The following is a 20,977-nucleotide window of genomic DNA, read 5'->3' as shown; positions in this document are numbered from 1 at the left end:
TGTGTGCGAACAAAGACTAGCCCGGTAAGGTATTTTGAAGACATTGAAGACATTGAAGACTCGCATCTTGGTTTTGGAGGGAGTACCCCTTAGTACTCCCGAGTCTTGTCCAAGCCTTGTTTAGTTAGATTCTCACCACCTTTTTAGGATAGGTTATCATTCTTCTAGGGGTCTAGAGTAGATAGTTAGATAGATTTTGTTTTTCACACCTTGCATTGAGGTGCTTGATGAACTTTGAAATGGGTCCCCCAATTTACATCTTTTGGGACCAAGTCTTTTCGGTAACACCCATTTTTGAGTCATTCCCCACCCTTTTTAGTTGATCTTGGCACATTGTCGATGATCATTAGTTGTTCATATTAACCTCCATCTATCACTCAATTTTCACTATTGGAGTCCTATGTTACTTGGCGAAAATCCTTAGACCTTCCAAGAAGCAACACAAAGAATGAAGAAATTTGAAAAAGTGAAGAAAATAAGAGCCTATTAAAGATGATTCAAGAAAAGCAACAAAAACAAAGAAGAAAAAAAATGAAGAAAAAGAGCAACACAAAAAGAAGAACAAGATTCCAAGTTCAAGACTTATGTTATATATGTAGTCTAAAAAAAAAAAAAAAAAAAAAACTGGATGTCAAGCAGCAAATGTGATTGAAGACCCAATAACAGAAGTTCAAGATTGAAGATTTAGGTTGTTAGGTTTAGATTTAGGTTAAGTATAATTTTTATTATTATTTTATTTTATTTTTGGTTTTTGGTGAGAAAAGACCCCGACGATGAGACGGTAGACTGTAAAGGACAATACAAGGGAGAAGCCTCTGAAACCGGATGTTTGCCCGGAGGCCGTGCTACAAAACCCTATTTCGTTATTATACACTTTGGCCTGACAAATGTAGGAATCATAGTGTGTGAAGAGGCGCCTTTCCTTCGTGCACTATGGTCTACATTGGTGATTTATAGTGCCCTACTGGGCGCATCTCTGTTTCCTTTGTCCTGCACACCGCGACCGCATCCAGCCGTGATCTATTTGCCCATCAAGTGGTTGAGAATGTGGTTTATGGCTCTAAAGCGGGGAACATTTTGAAGATGCGTAGGGTCCATGAAGGACTAATTCTGACCATGTTGACTGATGTTGACCAAGTTCTATGGTATCTTTCTTTTTCCTTTTTAGATAGTTCATCCCGAGCTCATTTTTACTCTTGTTCTAACTTGAGGACAAGTTAGGTTTAAGCTTGGGGTGATTTGATAGCTTATTTTATTTCCTTATTTTTATTAGTTTATTTTAGATTTTTAGATCTTTTTATCATTAATGCATTGTATTTTATTTATTTTTCTTTAGTATGGATCGTACCGGGTGCTTGTTATGTTGTATGAGATATTTTGTAGGTTTTCCGGTGCTTGTTGCGGTTGCGGGTTGATTGGAGACGGGCTTAGTGGGCTCCCGAGGCATTATTGGGCTTGGCGGAATCAAAGAGGAAGAATTGGGCTTTGAAAGTTATTGACTTGGATTATTTGGGCTTGTGAAGATGGATCATAAAATTCAAATTTTGGGTTTGGAGCATCTATTTGGTGGCTAAATGATGATTGGTGCATTTCAAATTACATGGACAAGGAGGGGGGACCAAAGGAATCTTTGGTAGTGGAAGGGTGGAGTGGCTTGGTGGACCAATAGCATTACAACAACATTTGCGCGGGTGGAATTTCCGTCGCGCGGGTACCCGCTCAACTGCCCAGTTTGGGCATTTTGGTCATTTGGCTTGCCATAACCCTTGGGGATCAGATCTGGAGGCTCATTCACGATTTTCCACCATTGGAGACCTGCAAGAGGCGATTTTGGGAGCTAGAAACCATTTCCTTTCATCTTTCCAAATCTTAGGTAGTTTCTTTATGCAATTAGATTATTGTTCTTGTTACTCTGTTGCCATGAGTGGCGAATACTCTTATTTGGTTAACTTTGGCTGAAAACCAATGAATGTTTGTGGGTTTTGAAGGATTTATGTTGATTATCAATTTATTCCATGTTTATGATTCTAGTTTTCAATTCTTATGCCTATTTGATACTTTGATCATGAGCTTAGTATTTGATTGAGCAATAGTTGATTTATTTCATTGATTTTGCATTGGATCATTGAATTTATCTAGAACAAAGGCTTTATGATGGTAGAAATCATCTCTAGCTTATGAATCATATCTCCTTTATGGATGTGTAAGCATTTGACATCCTCTAGGAATTAGGGATTCCTTCATTCTTAAGGCTAATTGATTTCTTGGGATTAATTGCTTCAATTGACCCTTGATCTTAATTAAGAAGGTGTGTTGTGGGCTTCCCCAACCTCCATACTACCTATGAGGAATCTTGGCATATCATGCTTCATGATTGCTATAACCAATTTGGGATGAAGGATAAGCTTTGTATTAGATCCTAATGATAAACACACAAATATTCATTGTGTTGAATTGCCTTAGTTAACCAATTATTCCCAACCTTTGAGCATCTCATTAACTTGCTTAATTGCAAGGTTTTTAGTTATTCAAGTATTTTAGTTTTCAAGTAATCAAACACCCCCCTTTTATTTTAATTGTAGTTAGTTAGTTTAATTTCACTAGTTCTATTGAATTGCATTGGTGATTGAATACAACCATTTCCCCGAGGATCGATACCCCTTTTTACCATTATATTACATTTATTTAGCAATCAAAGGGTGTAATTTGCTTGGTGGGCTTGATATTCCCCATCAATGATTTGGAATACCTGAGACTTTAAGACCATTTAAAACATCAGGTGAGTATAAATTTGCATCAAACTCATCATGAGCAAACTCGGATCGGCATAGGCTATCTGAACTTAAGTATTCTTTTTGTTCTCCTGGAAACAATGACAACAAACGATCGTTTATTTCTTGGACAACTTCATTCTTGGGAGCTAGTATTGCTCTTTCTTGAAAATAATCAACAATGTTGAAGTTTTCTAATATAGAAGGATATACAAAACTGATTAATGAACCTATAGGATCATGTGGATTAGTAATAACAATATCTCGTGGAATATCAACAATTGCTTCACCGTCATTCGGACCACCAAGATTACCTTCTCTTATGTCCAAAAGTCAAGCTGCAAAATCCCTTATTTTTTCAATAGTAGATGGATCGCTTCCAACAGTTAACCTCATGTTTTTTTTTGTTAATTTATGAACTTTGCATTGTTGCCATAAATAAGAACTTAAAGAAGCATTAACAATGTTTTGTTTACTGCCACCTGGAACAACAGGTAGAATTTTTCTGAAATCACCTCCAAAACACAATCACTTTCCCTCCAAATGGAATATTTGAATTTGTAGGATTGACACATTTTAATATATCCTTCAAAGTTCGATCTAATGCTTCGAATGCATGTTTGTGTACCATGGGTGCTTCATCCCAAATGATCAATGACGTTTTTCTTACTAAACTGGCAAGACCACTTTTTTCATTTATTGAACAAAAAGAATCCTCAATGAGATTTATGAGAATTATAAACTGAGAGTGTGTTGTCCTACATCCAATCAATAATAATGAAGCTATCCCACTTGAAGCAACATTTAAAACAATTTGACCTTGAGCTCTAATTGCTCCAGAAATTGTCTTCCAAAGAAATGTCTTACATGATCCACCATAACCATAAACAAAAAATATACCTCCCTTATTATGTTTAACTGCATCTATGATATCAACAAAAATGTCTCGTTGCTCATTTGTTAATGCAACAAACAGCTGATCAAACTCGTTTTTTAAATTTGGTATGTCATAATCTAGCTCCTCGGTAATAAGACGATTGTTTGAAGATGAAACAGAATCAACATCTGGGTAAGGCATCTTTCCATAACTTTTAAGGCTGAAATTGTTGCGGAGTAAAATTTGTTCTATCTCAAACAAAATCAAGGTTTTAAGTTGATCTTCGTTTAATGATAAACCTATACATAAAATAATATATTCGTTAGAACATATAAAAAAACAAATTGATTAATACGTAAAATATAATTGGATTTATACTAAAATTTTATATGATAGAGTTTTGAAGGGTTTTTGAAGAACTATTGAAGGATTGAAAACTTGTGAACGTATGGATTTAATGCATGGTAAATTTTATTTCTTTTTTATGATCATATGTGACTAACTTCTCCTTTAACAACACCGGGTAAAATGTCCATGTACAACATGGTATATTTTGAATGGATTCTGAGTTTTTATTTCACATCTATGAATGAAATCTTTATTTAAATTTCTTAATTGTTCTTTGTGTTTTTAATAATGAGTTTAAATACTTGAATGTTTATGGTTATTTGTTTTCTAAATAACATAATGGATTTTCAAAACAAACTAGTAACAAATGATTTAGGTAGATGCTTATAATCTCATTTTAAATCAAAGGATTGTGTTCTCCAAAGTATAAGTGCATTTTTTATTTGGTGATTCTCAAACCACAATTATAGTCAATTTACATGAAAAAAAATACTTATTTGATTTATGAATTTGATTAAAGATTGTTAATAACTTCTCTAACTTTCCTTCTATTTATGGAGGATCTGTGCGATTTAAGATTTTGAATTCAATTACTATAGCTAAGTTGGAATGAATTATAAATATTGAACCTTAAATCATGATGATAAGTTAACTAGTTGTTTTGGTGATAATATTCCAATATTGATTATCTCTCCATTATTGATTTATTTCATGTTGAATTTTTACTTATTTTACAAATTACTTTTATGAATAGTTTAGAACTTAACCAAATAAACCCTTTTCCTATTTTAAAGTCAATTTTTATGAATGGATTGCATAGATAAAAATTGATTCGGTCACTTTGGATTTGATGAGTTATTAGTATTATACGCAGTTTATGTGTTAGATTATTTGAGCTATTTTTTGTTGCCCTCGACAATCTCCATTGAGGAAGTTAGATACATGACAAATGATCATGCAAACATGTTTATTTAACAATCGATCATAGGTGAACTCTCTCTCATGTGTAACCAACTTTCATTTTTTTTTCTTTCCAAAAATGACATCATCCAATTGTTAGAGAACATAAGCTAATGGAGTAAGCGAGTCATCCAATATGGCCCCAACACGAACTTGTAGATCGAGTTCTATGAGGTTAATGGGTAATCACATAACTAGAATATTGTGGTGGTTTTTGGATGTATTTTGAAGTATTAACTAATGAGTGTAGATTGGTACTAAAAGGAATCTCATTGGACACAAGCATGACGTATCATAGTATATGATTCAAATTATATATGCCTTTCATGCTATATAAGAATAGACATTTCGTCTGGATTACTTAAGATATGAGAAAAATAGATAGAGCCGTTGTTAAACGAAAAGAGAAAATATCATGTTTTCGTAGGAAAATATGATGTTTTTTAGAAAGGCTTAGAAAATACCATATTTTCATAGAAAACAACGATGTTTTCTCAAGAAGACATGAGAAAACACCGGAAAATACTAAAAACCCTACTAAAATAACCAAAAGCAATGTTGTTTTGTATTTTTGCAGAGGTCGTTGCGAAGATAATGATTATTTTATTTTATTAATTGTTATTTAGGTCTTTTAGGCTTGAGGGAGTGGGAGGCACCAGGCCTCGCCACCATCCCTGCTACCACCCCCGCTAAGCAATTACTACACTGTCCCCCATGAATCGTTAAGCTTGTCGTCAAGATTGCCTTACCAAGTGCTTGATGAGATGAAAGAGAAGATGGAAAGAAACACACGTGGTCCTCACTTGACTATTTCATTGTTTCAGCTTTAAATGGTTGTAACTTCAGCTTAACGACTTGTACCTTGTTAAAGGTTAATTAAATATTTAAATAAACATTTATTTGATTTAAAAAAATATTTACCTTTCAAACACATCGGCACTTCATATCATCAAACTATACTTACTTGTCCATAAAAAATATAAAAAATATAATGTAACAATGCTTTATCACATACTAACACTCTCTCTACCCTTGTAATCTTGGAACTAGGTAGGATATATTTATTTTTTGTGTTTTCTTAAGAAAAAAAAAAAAAAATCTAAGTTTGATGTTTGGTTTATCCATTCTTTGGAGTGAAAACAAACTTGCATTTTGTTGTGTTGCTAGTAAGCATAGGAGTACACGGTAAAAAGAGAGTCATTGGCGCTATTGTACCAATGTATGTCGATTCGTGAATAATTTGACTTTTTGTGAGAACAAGAAACAGGTGACGTCACCATCAAACCAATCTAACGTGTTTAATCGCTACTGGCTACAAGTCAGATTACTCACAACTCATCCTGCTGAAGATAACAGATAAGCCTTACATTTTGGACCTCACTTGAGCCCTTTGCCCTTTCCAATTTCCCCCAATTTCAACTTCTCTCCACTCCCTCTCTGCTAATTCTCGTTTTGAATGGATTCCCTTTTCAATTTATGACCTAATTTCATCTGGGTATCCTTCAAATTTCGTAATCCCATCCTGCATTTTTCTTAATAATGGCGGCTATTGCTTCAATTTCTTTCCACGGAGTCACTCAATCATCATCCGAAAGAAAAATCTGCCTCCCATCTCCATCTCCATCTCGCTCTTCTGTTTCAAATTTTGATGCGATTAGGGTTCGTACAACCTTCTCATTTCGTTCCATAAGCGTTCGTCCTTCGAAATCGAGTTCTCGCTTTGCAGTTCACTGCATGTCTACAGGATCAGGCAAGTTCTAATGCTTATGATTTATCAAATTTTCGATGCTTTAGCAATGTAGGAGATTTTAATCGAAGATAATCTGATTTAACATATTAGCAATTAGTTGTTTGGCCGATGAGTTACTGATGCATTGATATTCTAATAATGGAGTAACATTTCACCTGAAAATTGATACAAGCTTCCTTCAATTTGTAGAAAAGATTGACAAATAAATTCTATTAATCTGACAATAGGTTTTCATTTTCCCTTCAGAAGCACCACCAGTTTCGGAGACAAAATTAAAATTCCTCAAAGCTTACAAACGCCCAATTCCAAGCATCTACAACAGTGTGCTACAAGAACTAATTGTACAACAACATCTAATGCGATACAAAAAGACCTATAGATACGATCCAGTATTCGCTTTAGGCTTTGTTACTGTTTACGATCAACTCATGGAAGGATACCCAAGTGACGAAGATCGGGAGGCCATCTTCCAATCCTACATCAATGCCCTAAACGAAGACCCACAACAATACAGGCTTGTCACTGAATTCCCACCAATATTATATTTTTTTCTTTTAATCTTCTATTCATCCATTGTTCATTTGACATAAAAGCGTAACATTCATATGAACAATTCTTTCTCTACCATTAGGGCTGATGCCGAGAGATTGGAAACGTGGGCTCGTGCCCAAAACTCCAGTTCATTGGTTGATTTTTCTTCAAAATCAGGAGAAATTGAGGACTTGTTGAAGGATATTGCAGAAAGAGCAGGGGGTAATGGAAGTTTCAGCTACAGTCGATTCTTTGCTGTTGGTTTATTTCGCCTTCTTGAATTAGCAAATGCAACAGACCCCACTGTTTTAGAGAAGGTAACAATAAAATTTTGATAGAGATAATAGATAATTAGGTAAATTAATTTCCGAAAAAACTTGGTGTCTTAATACATTAAGCCATGTTGTTCATTAAGTCATTCTGTTAAAAACTAATTTTATGTCTGTTTGGGTACCAGCTTTGTGCAGCACTTAATATCAACAAAAGAAGTGTTGATAGGGATCTTGATGTATACCGTAATCTCCTCTCAAAGCTTGTTCAAGCGAAAGAGCTTCTAAAAGAATATGTTGCGAGGTAATTAATTAATTTACTTTTTGAAACAATTTAATTGTTCGTTTCATGTGTATTTTTTTTTTTTTTTTATATCGTGACATTTTATTGTATTTCTTTAGGGAGAAGAAGAAGCAAGCAGAAAGAGCGGAACCTCAAAAGGCTAATGAAGCGGTTAAAAGTTTCTTAGCAGAAAATTACGACACCAGAAAGTAGCGCATATAAAAATCGAGCTATAATATTTCCCTTTTTGATCCTTGTTATAAAGTTATTTGATGTTATATTGTGAGAAAGATGATATAAGCAATCATTATACAAATTCTAACAAAAAAATATGCAATGTGTATGTTGATTTGTATAACTACTTTTGAGAATTAGTGCAATGATTGTTCACCTTCTTGTTCACATCTCTTTCTTCACCTTTAAGTTTTATAAATTCCAAATTATGTGGTTCAATTTGGTGTTCTTATATTGATTCCAATAAAAGCAAACGATATTTATGTAGCTTTTTATATTATTTAGGTTACATAGAATATAATAACTGGACCATTGTGAAATTTCATTTCTCAACCAAACTGAATGTAAATTAATTAGTTTTTGTTAGATGATTTGTGTATGCAAGTCCGGTTAAATTGTATTATGGTACAGAAGAAATTTTCATCTATGGTTTACATAAAATTAAATCAAAACAAACCATTTATATTCAATATTTGAAGATGGCTTTTGATCCAGATGAAGATTTTCATTCCATATGAGAAACGAAATGAGCAATTACAAGCATTAAATCTAAAGCATCAATTAATACGGTTTAATATCATCAACAAATTACTCCTAATGGCTTTTAAAAACTCCACATAATCCGCTAAAACTAATTCCTAATAAGAACCCACAACGAATTATTAAAACTTTTGCTTTCCGAAACACCCAAACTGAAAATAAAATTGCTAAGGTGAAAGAATATTATGAATCACTCCTAATGGCTCTCCAAAACGCCTCATAATCCTCTAAACCAAACTCCTAATTAAAGTCTACACGATTATTACAACTTTGTTTCCTGTAATACCCAAATCGAAAAGATAGTTGTTAAGATTAAAGAATACTCTAAATCAATTGCAATGGTCTAACAACAATGAAATTTGATTGTTATATCGGAATAAGCAGCCTGAATATATAGGACAATTCTAAAAAGACTTCCTAAAATCTAACAAAATTTGTGTGTTACTTGATGTCGATTCAAGCTTATTTAAGGCCCTAGGAAAAATAAAAAAAAATGAGACCCTTAACAGTAACTTTTTAAAGTGAAAAAAATGATTAATTATTTAGATTCCCGAAGAATAGGTTAGAATTCTTGTCTTGTACAACAACTTTGGCTCCAATCTCATTTTTCCTTTTTTGTTGTTGCCTGACTTAATACCAAACACTTTTTTTTTATAATAATACAAGTAGATACATAAAAAATGAGCCTTAGAAATTGGAGGTCGTGGGCCATCGCCCATGCAACCCCACCTAATGATACGACCTTGGTGCTAATGATAAACCCCAATGATATGGGTGATTCAATTATCTCAGATAAATTGAAGATACCAAAGATATGCATCTGTAACACCCGATTTAAGGTACTTTTCATTTTTGACCCTTGGTGTGCAAATAGTTCGCAAATTTGGTAACTAGGGGGCATTGTTGCCATTTTTGGAAATGTGGGAGTACGATGGGTGTACTCCTCGTACATTGGGCGTATGCACCCAAGGGACAAACCCTAATTTTTAGGGTTTGGACCCTATTTAAAAAAACATTATGACTCATGATCCCCTCATTTCTTAGCCTCCATTACCCTTTCAGCCTCATTTCGAAACCCTAGCCCATGTAGAGAAGATTTGACCCTCTTTTTGTGTGTTTTAGTGTGTGTTGGTGAGCTTTGATGAAGAAGAGCTTTGATCAAAGGGAGAGCTTATAGATCCAGATTTCACTCATCATTTCCAGCTTCATTGACAATAAAGCATGAAACTTGCTCATTGTATTCTTAGATCTTGTCTTTATGGAGTTTTGGTTATTTTTGGTCCCATGAATGAGATCTAGTGGGAATTCTTCCACTCCAGAAGTTAGGACTTGCTTATCTTGATGTTTTTGAGGTCCCTAACCCGTAAAGTTAGCATCTTGATGGTTGTAGATCAACCATACATGTATTTATATCCATTTTGGAAGTAGAACGCTAAATCTAGGGTTTGAGTTCATTTGAGCCATGCAAAGGCTCCAAGTTGATAGATTTATGAATTACGACGTTCCACAAGGCTTAGATCTGAAGTTTGGATATCTGGTTGCAAGTATTAAGTGCTTATGGGAAAAAGTGCTTAATGGATGTGTATGCTAGATGTATGCAAGCGTACGCTGCATGTGCGCGTTTGAGTCCCCGATCAGGCATGCGACCTAGTACGCCGGGTGTACTTCTGGTATGCACGCATACCAGGCCTTGTCTTGGGCTTTGTGGTTTTGGGCCATATTTGGACTATTAGGGTTTTAGGAATTGTTGGGAGACTTCCCTTTCTAACTTTGGGCCATTGTTAAGCTTTGGGCATTTTGGATTAGGGCTCATTTTAGGCCTTAGTTAACCCTTAGGAAATTAGGCCACTATTGGGCTATTAGTGCCATTGAGTTTGGGCCTCGGATATTGGGCCAAATGAGGAAAGGGTAAAATGGTCTATTACCTTGGGTGTTGCACCAATAAACTAGATTCCCGGTTATGGATTATGACCCAATTATTAATTGGGGTTTTGGTTGGATGGTTAGTGTGGGGATTCTCCCGTTCAACAGCCTGCGCATTGGTGGTTGTTGAGGCCAACAAAATAAATACCCGAAATATTACACACTAAAATAATGTATAGTGGTAAAGGGATCGTATCCATAAAGATTGGTTCAAATTTATAACTCTATGATAATCTTGTTGTACAAACACTTGTAAAACTAAAACGAAATAAAATTGGGGAATTTTGATCTTTTGAGATGTTTAAAAGAAAACTAGAATTACACTAAGATTTAAAAACACAATTAAACAAAAGGAAAGTTTGATGTAAAATCAATAAGAGAAAGATGGTTGATTTTGGACTTTCATCACTTGAACATTTGGTTAAATAATCATGAGAATACCAAGGTGCAATACTTGTATTTATAATCTAAATTGCTATAGCAGTTTATAAGCATAACTTGCCTCAACTCTTCTTTTGTATTTATATGACTAGAGAAGCTCATAGCACATTTCCTAAATCAAAGTCATAAAACTAGTGAAGCATGTAATTTTATGAAAATCAATTAGCATTAGGTTTTAAAAGTCACCAAATCCAAAGTATCTATTGCTTTCATTACCACTATGGAGAAAATATTTTCTTAGTCTAAATGAAATGAAAACTAACATTTAAGCTAATTGTTGCTTGTTAAATTGAAGATACATTACTTAGCCAAGAATTTAACCAAGAAAAATAACATTCACATATCAATATTCATGACTAGAGATATATAAACATGAAGGAAGTTTCCATAGAAAATATAATCATAAACATTCAACACAAGTTCATGGAGTTCTTCAAAATAATCAAAACATTCATGCAATTACATCCAAGTCAACCAAATATAACATAAGAGCAAACAAGGCAATGGCTTCCGTGAGAGCAAAGCCTAAAATGGCATAACCAAACAATTTAGTATCCAATTCCAGACTCCATGTAACCAAGCATGGCCAAAATGAAAGAAATGCAAAGTAGTTTAGAGGTACCAAACATTGTTCAAGATGCAAAGTTGAAAGAAAATTGCTCCAAGCTTCCAAATCTTCAAGGTCTTCTAGAGAGAAAAAAGTATTGTGTTCTCCTTGAGAGTGTTTTCCCCCTTCTTCTTGCATTAAAACTCCATTAAAAGTGGTCAATAATCGGATCCAAAAGTTTCCCAAAAGTATTCCACCAACTTTCCCCAAATAGATCAAAATACTAAAATCCAGATTCTTCAAAGTGCGATCCACGCAGACCATTTGTAAATCCGTGCGGATCGCGTGGATTCTGCTGAGTGGGCCATTTGGCCCATTTAATTAGCACTTCTAGATTACTATTCTCATCCATGGTCCAACCCATTTGTTCAAGTTCTTGATAGCCCAATTATGCCTTCCGAACTCTTCGAAGATGCTCTAGTACTCCTTCAATATTCCATAGCTTGAATTCCTTCACTTCATGATCATTCTCTATCCAAAAGTTTGTAACATCCTGTTTTGGATCATCCATGATTTAGGGTTCGTAGGCTGCAACCCGGGCATGAGGAAGCCTTAGGACTGCAATGAGTTACTAAAAGTGTAGGGCTTCCCGCCACCTTTCCGTGGATATGAGGTTCATTGGAAACAGACTTATAATGAAGAAGATATGATAGTTTGACGTTTTGGCAAGTTTAGTCCCTTATTCGAGAAAGGTGGCAGCTGAGTATGTGGGGCGTACGTGTATGTACGCTTAGCGTACTCACGTGCATGATTTTGAAGCGGAGCCACCTAGTACATTGGGTGTACCAGAGGGTATGCTGGGCGTACTAGGCACATGGTAGAAACCCTAAATAAGGGATGTGTCCCTATTTAAAGAACATTATGGCCTCATTTCTGGCCACCATTTCTAGCCTTCAACCCTCTCAAAAACCTAATATCTGTTCCTCTAGTTTGAATGTCCATTTGTGAGCTTCTAAGTGTTCTTGTGGTACCTTTGGAGTGAAGAAGGAGCATGGAAGAGAATGGTGTTGGAGTCCAGGCTTTGGATATGAGCTTTTCTGTGGTTGGGACATCATTTGAAGGTATAAAGCTCAAAGGTTTCTCATCCTTTTTGCTTTGAGCATATTATGGTCCATTTTAGGGTTTTTTGGTCCCAAGCTTGAAGTTATGAGTTGTCTTCTCACTATACTTACCTAGAGTGGTAATCTTTGTGTGACCGGAGGGTCTTGTGTGTTTATATTGAGTATTGTGATATCTTGCATTATGTCTATGTGATTTATGTTGTGTATTATTCTGAGCTTACTGAGTTAGGACCGGAGGGTCCACTCGAGTTGTGGAACCGGATGTCATAACCCAAAACCAAGAACAGCGGAAACGTTCTAGGGCGGAGGATATCATGTACAGTATCACAACAAAGCAAAGTAGTAAATAAGCAACAACATCATCCATTGCATTAATAGTATAATTTCATACAAGTGTGTTCTTTAATAGTAATAAGACACCAAAACAAGTAATAAAAATAAAAGACGAGTCTTGAACACGCTCCGTCTTCTCAAAACCTGATCGACTATACCAGTCTACTGATGACCTGAGAATATAAGTTATTTTGAAAGAATTTATCAGCATTAAAGTTGGTGAGTTCATAAGTATTTAGTGTCAATGTTTGTGTAAGTTTACTGAAAATGCTTGTAAATGATCCTAGTAATGTTGTAAATGTTTTTAGTAAATGTTTGTATATGTTTGAAAACTCCTAGAAAATCCTATATTTCCTACTAGTATAAATAAAGTAGTCTTCTACCAAGACCCAACCGTTTTGTACGTTTCTTTCTCTGTAAAAGTGGATGTCTTTCCCAAGTATGACTAATATTACTAAAATATAGTTTTATATTACCCTTTATGTGAGAAGATCACAATTTGAATATAATGGGAAAACTGTATATATGTGTACTGCAATATTATATGTAATAATCACTATAGTAATAACTACCTTAAAACCAAAGGTTTAATTAAGGTAAAATGTGATATGGTTGTTACCATACTAAACCGACTATAACACGACGATGAAAGATGTCAGAAGAAATGACATTTGGCACCCGTAGACTTGCAAATCCCACTGTAGTGAACAATAAGGGTGTAGGATAGTCAATCCAGTATAGATCTATACGCAAACTCACACTCTCCCTCCAACATATTCTGGTAACAAAACATGACATAACGAAATGGTCGATGTGTCACGAAGTAGTATCTCACATTATGTTATCACTGAATCTTGTTATAGTATACTTGTTATAGTAATAGTAATCTATGTATAATATTCTCTATTTAGTATCCTTTGTATAGCATTCTCTATCTAGTATTATCTGTTATACTATTCTCTGTCTAGTGTTCTCTGTTATAGTATTTGTATATGATAGTATTCTCCTAATGTACTTGTATATGATAGTATTCTCTATATGTACTTGTATATGATAGTATTCTCCTAAACTATACCTATAATAGCTTACTAGTAAATTTTAATAGTTGAATGAATGAAGGTATACCTTTGCTACCCAAAGGTGTTTAACTAAATAATAGACCTTTTATACCTACATATGTATACATAATATATAACTAATACTTAAACAACCTTCGGACAGATAACCGATACTCTCAGGCCACATCCAAACAAGGAAAAGGAAATAAAGCGAGTTATCAGTCCTAAGTCCTTTAAACATTACTTACATAATTATACATATATACACATGTAGTTGACAATATCTATAAGTTTAAAAGAAGCTTTGTATAACATTTGAAGAGTGTAATAATAAATATTGATGACTTGATATCAATTTATAAAACGATTTAAAAGCAGTTTGTTGATAAGACAGTCTAAAGTATAAGAAATCCTTTGTTTTAAACACAGTTTGAAGTATAGGAAAGAGTTTGATAAATATTTAACAAAAAAAAGTTTGATAAAGATGTTTTGAAAAGGATGATTGATAACACAGTTTTACAGTATAAGAATCCATCTGTTTGATCTAGTTATTAATCACATGTGATTGATTAATAACTATATAGTTGAACTTGTATTCCCCCCCCCCCCCCCACCCAAAAAAAAATAGCGTTTAAAATCATTTAAAAGGTAGATTAAGGGGTATGAAATCACCTGTAGTGAGTGATACGAATGAAAGATCGGTAAAGGATGTTAAGTGTCAAGTGAATACTTGAGCACACACGGATCCTACTGATCATATAAAAACACATATATGTATCTAATTAGTGTTTATAACATCTATTTATCAAGTGAAACAACCTTAGGGACTAGTAAACACTTTTCATGAAGTGTTAAACCGCGTAGGGTTGCATATAAGGGAGGTATGGCCACACTAGGGTGCTTACGGACCAAATGGTATAAGCCATTGGAGTTTACGGCCCAAAGGCATTACCAACATGAGTTTACGGCTGTAAACTCATGGTCATTTGTACCATTTGTGAGTTAAGGCCTTATAAGTCACTAAGGATTGTTCTAGACTTGATTCCAAGACTTATAAAGGAGTTGTAGCAACATTGCACCACAAGTTAGGGTTTACTGGAAAAGGAGATTGCCTTGGCCATAAACACCTAATGTTCTTGAGTTTCTTGATGATTTCAAGGTGTTTACTAAGTGATTCAAGCATGAAACAAGCTAAGGTAAGAGTACTTACGTATTAGAAGCTTGTAAGGGTGCTTAAGGTCCAAAAACACTAGTGTGTGTTCTTGGTGAAATGAAGAACACTTGAAGATCTAACAAAATGAAATAATTTCATGGATGAAATCATGTGCAATCACTAGATAAAGAGATGTAACAACAAATCAAGAGAAATAAATCTTACATTTTTTGAAGATCGGAACGAAGATCTTATGATACTTGAGAGAGAAATGGAGTTTTTAGCCTTGAAATGGAAGAGAAATGAGGAAAATGATGTAAACTCATGTATTTAACATGAGTTCACGGCCAAGCCAATGAGTTTACAGCCCAAACATGGAGGTTTGGCCGTAAACTCCTCTTAATGGGTTTAAAGCTTTATTAGGGCACAATGGACTCAAGTAGATCCTTCCTAACACCCGATTCTTGATTGTACTAGGCTTAGAACACTCAAATAGACTCTAAACAGTGTTAAAAGATGGCAGAAACGAGTATGATATTGATTGAATTGATTGACTGTACAAGACGGAAATTTCGGGTTGTCACACCGGAGGGTTCCAACGAGACACATTGACCGAAGGGTCTTATTTGAGTATTTCCATGAGAGGATAATGAGTTGTGCATGGTATTTTGGGGAGCTCACTAAGCTTTGTGCTTACCGTGTTAAGTGATATGTGTTTCATGTACTTCTTAGAATCGCGAGAAGGAGTTGGTTTGATTGTACACACGAGATGGAGTTATGTTTGAGGATCCTAGATTTTTATAATGGATATGTATTTTTAATAATTTGAATCTTGGGATTTTTGTGAAATGTATTAATGAGAATTATGTGATTTTAAAATGAAAAATTTGTTTGAAAATTTACGGTGTTACAAAATTAAGTCCAACTTGCTCTCTTGATCATGTTGACAATAAGCCCAACCGCACCACTTCAAGTCCACAAGAAAACCACAAGCTTCCGAAGGTCCCACACTCATTCCATACTTCTAAGTGGAATAGTCTTCGTAAATCCTACAGTTAAGCTCAAAAAACTAGAAAGCAGCCGATAAAGGAGAAAAACAACAAAAAGAGAAAATATGCATGAATATTAACAAAAATGAGATGGAATGAACTAAAATAAACTAGGAAAAGAAGTAATAAAATGAAGCTATCAAGCATCTATTGACTGGTAGTACACTGAGGTGAGTTTGTTCTTTATACTATAGGACACTAGGATATGTGATGTGCATGTAGTCTTTGTGAGTCCTACTATATGTGTTGTATGCATGTGTGCTTGTTTGCTATATGTATGTGGCGTGAAATAGATCCACTACAACCTTGTGCTGACATATGAGTTGAAATAGACTCGACACAGCCTTGAACTGGCATATGTGTTGAAATAGACCCTCCACCTCCTTGAGTTGGCGTATATGTATGGTATGCAGTATTTTAGGGAACTCACTAAGCTTTGTGCTTACAGATTTCAGTTTGTGTTTCAGGTACTTTCGGATCGAAGGGGAAGAGCTTGGGATGATCACATCATACATACCATGATTTTTCACTTATTCGACTCTGATATGTTTTGGATGATTATGAGTACACTATGATTTGCCTTTTGTTTTGATGAACACATTTGGTTGATGCTTTAAATTAATATGAAAACAATTTTTTTGGGACATTACAAGTTGGTATCTCGGTTATGTTTGAACTCAAACTGGGGGTTTGGCATATTTTCATAAAAATAAATGCTTTATAAAAAGGAGTTTTCTAATAAAGGAAAGGGATGTGGTGCATGTAATCGATCGAGCTCAAGTAAGTTTTCCCAAAATACCCATACATGTTTTGTGTTATGGTTTGAATTGAGAATCTGTGAATCACATGCTAGATTAGGGCTAAGGATCTATTCAGGATTTGCATGATAGAATGCTAGGAGAGACGCCTTTATATCCCTACTGTATGAGCTTGTTGTAAAGTTCTTACCCTCTTTGTGATGTGTAATGGATTAAGTCTTTCCTATAAATTGGAAGTTAATGACTCCCATTAATGTAAGAACCATTATGGAACCCATTTGATGTGAGATTTCGTTTATAGAGAGAAAGTATTACTAGACCCACTTTGTAAAGTCTTTCAATTCTAATGGAGCTTAAACAATTTTATTTACTGTCTATGTTCTTCATGATTGATTGATTCACTTTGATCTTTACTATTTTGCACATGTCTTCATATTTGGGTCACCACAGTTGGTATCCGAGCTCATAATTCACACTACAATTGGTATGAGAGCGGGTGTTCTTGAAGTGTGCTTGAATTTTGCAAGAAATTGATCTATGGTGACAACATGATTTGGTGAATCTCAAATTGTTGTAAGTTCTTCATCTTTGAGAGCGTTTTTGATTCTAGAAATTGATTTATTCTTTGATATTCATTTAAATTCGATTTTCCCTTTCTAGAATTCATGTGATTTTCGCTTTCTCTATCTCTAGAATTCATATCGAAATCAATTTCTCTCTCTAGAATTTTGATCAATTTTTTCATTCTCTCTCTAGAATTTCATTAATAATCACTTTCTCTTTCTAGAAAAATCCAAGTTCTTGTGATATTTGTTGCTAATTGATCAAAGATGGTGCGTTTGCGTTATGATTTTTGGATCGTGTTGATTAAAGATGTCAAATACAAAGTCCATGAGAAACAATTTTATGGATTATTGTTAAAAAGCGGGTTTATTACATGGGAAATTTGATTTCTTATGGAGACATGAAAGATGATCATGGAAAATTGATATTTCAACCTCTTTGTAAGATTGAAAGTTTGATTCAAATTTCCATGAATATGTTATGTTGGCATGGTAACAAAGAGGAAGGAAAAGAAAGAGAACTATTCGAAAAAGGATTATGCTTCTCTTATTGAAGATCCAAATGATCTTCATGCTCTTGAGTTTGTTGAAGATGTTCTTGAAGAAGTTCATCATGTTCATGATGTTCTTGATGTTCAAGACGAGGGAATTCAATGTGATTTTCATGAATATGTGAAAGTTTTTCATTCAATTGGTGTTCAAACTGATGATTGCTTGAATTCTTATGATTATTTTGAAGGAATGGTGTCATATAGAAAGCCTTAAATCCAAGAAGTTCAAATGTATCATTTCGATTAAGGAGAGTATTTCAGCGGAGAAGCTAACCGATATCTATATTCAGGAGGTAGTGGCACGACATGGAGTGCCAGTTTCTGTGGTATCTGATAGGGATGTTCGGTTTACTTCCAGGTTCTGGAAGAGATTCCACGAGAAGTTGGGCACTCATCTGCACTTCAGCACAACTTTTCACCTGCAGACTGATGGTCATAGTGAGCAGACTATCCAGAGATTAGAGGACATGTTGCGGGCATGTGTACTGGAATTCGGCGGTAGTTGGGATATGTATATTCCTATGGTGAAGTTTTCGTATAAAAATTGTTATCACACCAGCATTGATCATCCTCATTTTGAGATGCTCTATGGGAGGAGGTGTAGGACCCCAATATGTTGGGGGAGGTCGGTGAACGGGTCATGAGGAGTATCGATGTGGTACTCAAGATGACGGAATTGATTTAACAGGTCAACGACAGACTACAGACAACACATAGTCGACAAAAGAGGTACACAGACAGATGCTGGTCAGATTTGGAGTTTCAGGTTGGAGATATGGTACTACTGAATGTGTCACTTTGGAAATGTGTACACACCCAGGGGACGAACCTTATTTTTTAGGGTTTGGAACCTATTTAAGCAAAATTATGACCCATGATCCCCACATTTCTTAGCCTCCATTACCCTTTGAGCCTCATTTGATACCGTAGCCCCTCTAGAGAAGATTTGACCCTCTTTGTGTGTGTTTTAGTGAGTTTTGGTGAGGTTTAAGAAACAAGAGCTTTGAATAAGGAGCTTTGATCAATAGAGAGCTTGTAGATCCAGATTCCACTCATTATTTCCAGCTTCATTGAGGTATAAAGCTTGGAACTTGCTAAGTGTATGCTTAGATCTACTCTTTATGGAGTTTTGGTCATTTTTGGTCCCATGAATGAGATCTAGTGGGAATTCTTCCACTATATAAGTTAGGAGTTGTTTCTCTTGATGTTTCTGGGGTCCTTAGCCCATAAAGTTAGCATCTTGATGGTTGTGGATCAACCATGCATGTGTTTACATCCATTTGGGAAGTAGAATGCTAAATCTAGGGTTTAAGTTCATATGATCCATGCAGAGGCTCCAAGTTGATGATTTTATGAATAAATACGTTCCACAAGGCTTAGATCTGATGTTTGGTCGTCTGGTTGCAAGCATTAAGTGCTTAAAGGAAAAAGTGCTTAATGGGCACGTACGCCGAGCGTACACAAGCGTACGTTGCGCATATGTGTTCGAGTCCCCAATAAGGAACGCGACTTAGTAAGCTGGGTGTACGTTTGGTACATGCAACATACCAAACCTGGTCTTGGGCTTTACAGTTTTGGACCATATTTGGACTATTTAGGTTTTGGGTCTTGTTAGGCCAATGGCCTTTTTGACTTTGGGCTATTTTTAGGCTTTGGGCCTTTTTGGATTTGGGACAATATTTTGCTATGGGTAACCTTTAGAAAATTGGGCCACTATTGGGCTTTTAGTGCCATTGAGTTTAGGACTCGGATATTGGGCCAAGTGAGGAAAGGGTAAAATAGTCTTTTACCCTAGGTGTTGGACCAATGAACTAGATTCCTGTTTATATATTATGAACTAATTATTAATTGGGGTTTTTTTTGGTTGGTTAGTGAGGGGATTCTCTGGTTCAGCAGCCCGAGCATCTATTGACTGACAGCAGACTGAGGTGAGTTTGCTCACTAAACTGTAGGACACCAGGATATTTTATGTTGTGACTCCTGATGTATGCGTTGTATGATTGTGTGCCTATTTTCTATATGTATGTAGGGTGAAATAGACCGGGGGGGTGAAATAGACCAGGGGGTGCCTTGTACTGACATATGAGTTGAAATAGACTCGAGGGTGAATAGACCCGACACAACCTCGAGCTAGCATATGAGTTGAAATAGACTTGGGGTGAAATAGAATCGGGGGTGAAATAGACTTGACACAGCCTTGATCTGGCGCATGTGAATGGTATACGTTATTTTGTGGAATTCACTAAGCTTCGTGCTTACGAATTTCAGTTTATGTTTCGGGTACTTCCGAATCGAAATGGAAGAACTCAGGATGATCGCATCGCACACACCATGATTTTCCACTTATTTGACTCTGATGTGTTTTGGATGATTATGAATACACTATGATTTCCCTTTTGTTTTGATGAACATGTTTGGTTGATGCTTTAAATTAATATGAAAAAAATGGTTTTATATTTTGGGACATTACAACATCGAATGTACAACTAAAGACAACTAATAAAAAACTAACGTACATTTGGAGTTATAGTCTATCATCCCCCACAAGCTAAACGTGGGATTTGAATGAACACATAGCTTGGGTTGAAAGAAACTAAAAAGAGGTTATGGAAATCCCTTCGTAAATATATTAGCAAGCTGCAAATGCGAAGGGACAAAATGAACCTTGACATTGTAAGAAGAAACAATATTACGTATGAAGTGGTAATCAATGTCAATATGCTTTGCACATTTGTGGGTGAAAAGGTTTCGTGCCAAAAAAAGTTGCACTTTGTTGTCACAAAAAAGTATCGGAGATGCATAAGAAGAGAGCCACAAGTCAAAAAAATAAATGAGTAAGCTAGAGAAGGTTAGAAGTATTATTTGCCAATGCATAACATGTAGATGTAGAACATGTTGGATTAGATGTCTAAGCCCA

General features: G+C 35.2%; 2 protein-coding genes across 2 annotated transcripts; one reads left to right on the top strand and one right to left on the bottom strand.

Moving 5' to 3' along the window:
- Positions 1 to 2,732: 2,732 nt before the first annotated feature.
- LOC145035365 (uncharacterized) lies at positions 2,733 to 3,849 on the bottom strand. The gene is made up of 2 exons (XM_078983914.1): positions 3,287 to 3,849; positions 2,733 to 3,090 (listed from the first exon to the last, which is right to left on the bottom strand). Exons 1-2 carry the CDS (start codon positions 3,847 to 3,849, stop codon positions 2,733 to 2,735), a joined length of 921 nt encoding a protein of 306 aa, XP_078840040.1.
- A 2,468-nt stretch (positions 3,850 to 6,317) lies between these two features.
- PSB29 (photosystem II reaction center PSB29 protein) lies at positions 6,318 to 8,191 on the top strand. Its single transcript, XM_078983923.1, has 5 exons — positions 6,318 to 6,706; positions 6,953 to 7,220; positions 7,338 to 7,554; positions 7,695 to 7,810; positions 7,909 to 8,191. The coding sequence occupies exons 1-5, from the start codon at positions 6,496 to 6,498 to the stop codon at positions 8,000 to 8,002; spliced, it is 906 nt and encodes a 301-aa protein (XP_078840049.1). The 5' UTR covers positions 6,318 to 6,495; the 3' UTR covers positions 8,003 to 8,191.
- Positions 8,192 to 20,977: the final 12,786 nt, after the last annotated feature.

Source organism: Lactuca saligna, chromosome 3 (assembly GCF_052625555.1).
Source record: "Lactuca saligna cultivar CGN05327 chromosome 3, ASM5262555v1, whole genome shotgun sequence".
Lineage (NCBI taxonomy): Eukaryota > Viridiplantae > Streptophyta > Magnoliopsida > Asterales > Asteraceae > Lactuca > Lactuca saligna.
This window is presented reverse-complemented; position numbering and strand designations above follow the sequence as displayed.

Bases quoted from the DNA above. Each gene is read 5' to 3' on its own strand.
- LOC145035365 (XM_078983914.1), bottom strand. From the start codon at position 3,849: ATGCCTTACCCAGATGTTGATTCTGTTTCATCTTCAAACAATCGTCTT. The intron at 3,091-3,286 runs GTGATTTCAGAA...TTTGGACATAAG, and splicing joins AAAGTGATTGTGTTTTGGAG to AGAAGGTAATCTTGGTGGTC.
- PSB29 (XM_078983923.1), top strand. From the start codon at position 6,496: ATGGCGGCTATTGCTTCAATTTCTTTCCACGGAGTCACTCAATCATCA. The intron at 7,221-7,337 runs GCTTGTCACTGA...CTCTACCATTAG, and splicing joins GAAGACCCACAACAATACAG to GGCTGATGCCGAGAGATTGG. The intron at 7,811-7,908 runs GTAATTAATTAA...GTATTTCTTTAG, and splicing joins CTAAAAGAATATGTTGCGAG to GGAGAAGAAGAAGCAAGCAG.